This window comes from Elephantulus edwardii, unplaced genomic scaffold, assembly GCF_000299155.1.
Source record: "Elephantulus edwardii isolate Elephantulus edwardi_28Jun2011 unplaced genomic scaffold, EleEdw1.0 scaffold00090, whole genome shotgun sequence".
NCBI lineage: Eukaryota > Metazoa > Chordata > Mammalia > Macroscelidea > Macroscelididae > Elephantulus > Elephantulus edwardii.
In genome coordinates, this window is record NW_006399840.1 from 4,983,218 (window position 1) to 4,985,813 (window position 2,596).

Below are 2,596 nucleotides of genomic sequence, written 5' to 3' on the forward strand. Positions count from 1 at the left end.
TTTGAATCTGCTGCTGAACGCTGTTTTGGACGCCGCTCTGGTACCGCGCTCTCAGAGGGGCGTGCGTTTTGCGTTCGCGGAGCGAGGTGAGCGTCTGCTACGGGGTTCGGCTTGAGAGGGCCTTCGGCTTCCCGCCGAAGCGGCGGCGGCTGAGGTTCCGCGGACGCCTCCGCCTCTTTGCTGCAGGTACCGGGGTGGGGTGGGGGTGGGGGGGTTTGCAAGTCATTGTGTCTGGACACAGGGTGGTGACGAATTCTCGCTTCTGCTTAGCTCCACAAGCCAGTGTCTCTTCTTTGCAAATTCGGACTAGGAGTTCAAGTTTGGGTTTTCACCGGGCGGTGTGGCCAGGCTCTTGTTAACTACGAAGGCTTTTTCTCGTTTCTTCGTTTGTACGGACGCTTCTGTGGGTCCGCCTGCGTTCTAGCGGCTAAGGGCTCGGAAGCAAGTGACAAGCCCTGTCCTTTGAGCCTGATCTGGAGGTCACACGGGCTTAGCGCGGTGAGGACCACTTGTGGCCCCGTAGGCAGGGCTCGGGTTTTCTTGGGGTTTTTTTGAGAAAGTCGAATTTTCATGGGGCGGGATGGTGGTGGTGGTGGAGCTTCAAGACGCCGCAGCCCGTCGTGGGGTGGGCGGGTTTCACAAAGTGACCGACTACCCGAGGGGAGTTCGAGGGAAGGGGTGATTCGTGCCTGAAGATACCAGGTGCAGCATTTTCTAGAAGCCAGTTGACCTGCAAATCTTTGTCGGCGAACTTCATACCGGCGGCTATTTAATTCCCCCCTCCTTTCCCCCCCACTGGATTCATGTAAAGGTTAATAGCTCGTTGCTGCCTTGGTGTGTCTCTCAATTAGCTCCATTCTCATGTAGTTTGGGTCTGTTGACTATTTTTTTTTTTTAAACCGTTTCTGTATAGCTGATTCAGACTTGGACGTGGGAAAAACGTTTCATTTGATAGTCTTCTAATTTCTCTGACATCTCTCACCTTTTCAAGACTTTGTTCCTTATTTATGGGCTTTTAGAACAAGTGAAAGAAAAATCAGTTTTCAGTTGTTTTGAAAACAGGTTTAAGATTAGTTAATGAAATTAAGTTCTAAAGGCCATGAATAAAGGAACAAAGGTTCATACTCTTCTCAGGTGATCCCCCCCTCAAGATGTGGCTGAGAATGAAACGGGGTACCTCACTCTACTGTAGACTGAAAGAAGTAAATGTTTACAAGGTTAACAGCATATGTAGTGGGCTTATCAGATGATACTGTCTCAAGGTTGTAATTATTTTTTTTTTTTTTAGCCGAATTAACAAAGTTTATTTCGAGTTCGAACCCGGGCTCCCGCGTGCTGACACAGCAGCATCCAGCTGAGAGCCGTATTAATTATTTAGAGTAATGCCTCCAGAAACACTATGAACGTTGATAAATATCGATAGTTGTAGAGGGGCTTCAGGCCTTTTGTTCATGAGTCATGCTCGACTGGAAGGCAGTCAATAACAATTTTTAAATTAATTAATTTTTAGTCACTTCATTTTGATATTTTAGGAATGCACTGCCATTGACATCCCTATTTTGCAAATAAGGATACAGAGGCACAAAGCAGTTGAATAACTTGCCTACAGTCACTTATCTTGTAATTAACTGAGCTGGGATTTGAATCTAGCCCTTTTGGCGTGGTTGTAGGGAACTTGAAGGCTGGTCCTGTACCAGTCCAGCAACAGCTCTGCAGGAGAAAGAGGGCCAATTTCCTCACATTCGATTTACAGCCTCAGATAGTGATGAGTCAAAACTGACTGGTCTGCAATGAGTTAGGTGAAATAGGCTCTATACCTGTTTCCTAGTCAACGTTGGCCTGGCATCTGACCTGACTGCTTTTTGCACTGGTTCGAACAGGTACAAATACAGCATCTACTCCTTGTTCACTTATTCATTTATGCATTAAGCTAACAATAACTTGGGAGGCGAAAAGGGCATCAGTGCCTTAAGAGATACTGACAGTGACTCTTAGCGGGGAAAGCTTCCCGAAAGGAGAGATAGGAGGAGTAACAATGTGAAGAGGTGAAAGAAATGTGCAAAATGAGATTTCATGCAGTTTATTTTATGAACCCAGCTCACGTGAAACCTTACAGCAAAAGATGCATGTTTTGTGTCATAAGCCATATGAGATGTCAAAAGTGAAAAATAAGACAACCAGAGTATGAGAGGAAACTCACCAGATAGCTTCTTTAAGTGCAAAGTTTGGCAGCGGGGTAGACCGTTAGTTTTTAGGCTGTGAAACTTTCAATTTTTTCTTACTAGTCTCATTGCTATTTAGTTAGTTGGGATCAATTCATAGCTGAGTTTCCATTGGATTTTCGGAAGCAGTAAACTCTACAGGAAGAGGTTTCTCCTTTTTCTCCCACAGAACCACTGGTGGATTCAGTTGTTGGAGCAGCTCAGCGCTCTCTATGGAGTACACCACCTGAGCTTCCTTTCTCTTACTGTAGCATAACCAAAAAGCTGATTTTTCTTTACAGTTCTTTGTAAAGCATTGAAGACACAATGAGTTGGGCTCTGGAGGAGTGGAAGGAGGACCTGCCTACAAGAGCCCTTCAGAAAATTCAAGAGCT

At 45.7% G+C, this 2,596-nt stretch overlaps 1 protein-coding gene across 1 annotated transcript in view; it reads left to right on the forward strand.

The window, feature by feature from the left end:
- The first annotated feature begins 2,528 nt into the window (after positions 1–2,528).
- Positions 2,529–2,596, forward strand: part of LOC102872439 (centromere protein F-like) — an 84,833-nt gene continuing 84,765 nt past the window's right edge. Inside the window, 1 exon segment of the mRNA XM_006890570.1 lies at positions 2,529–2,596. Coding sequence (XP_006890632.1) covers positions 2,529–2,596 — 68 coding nt within the window.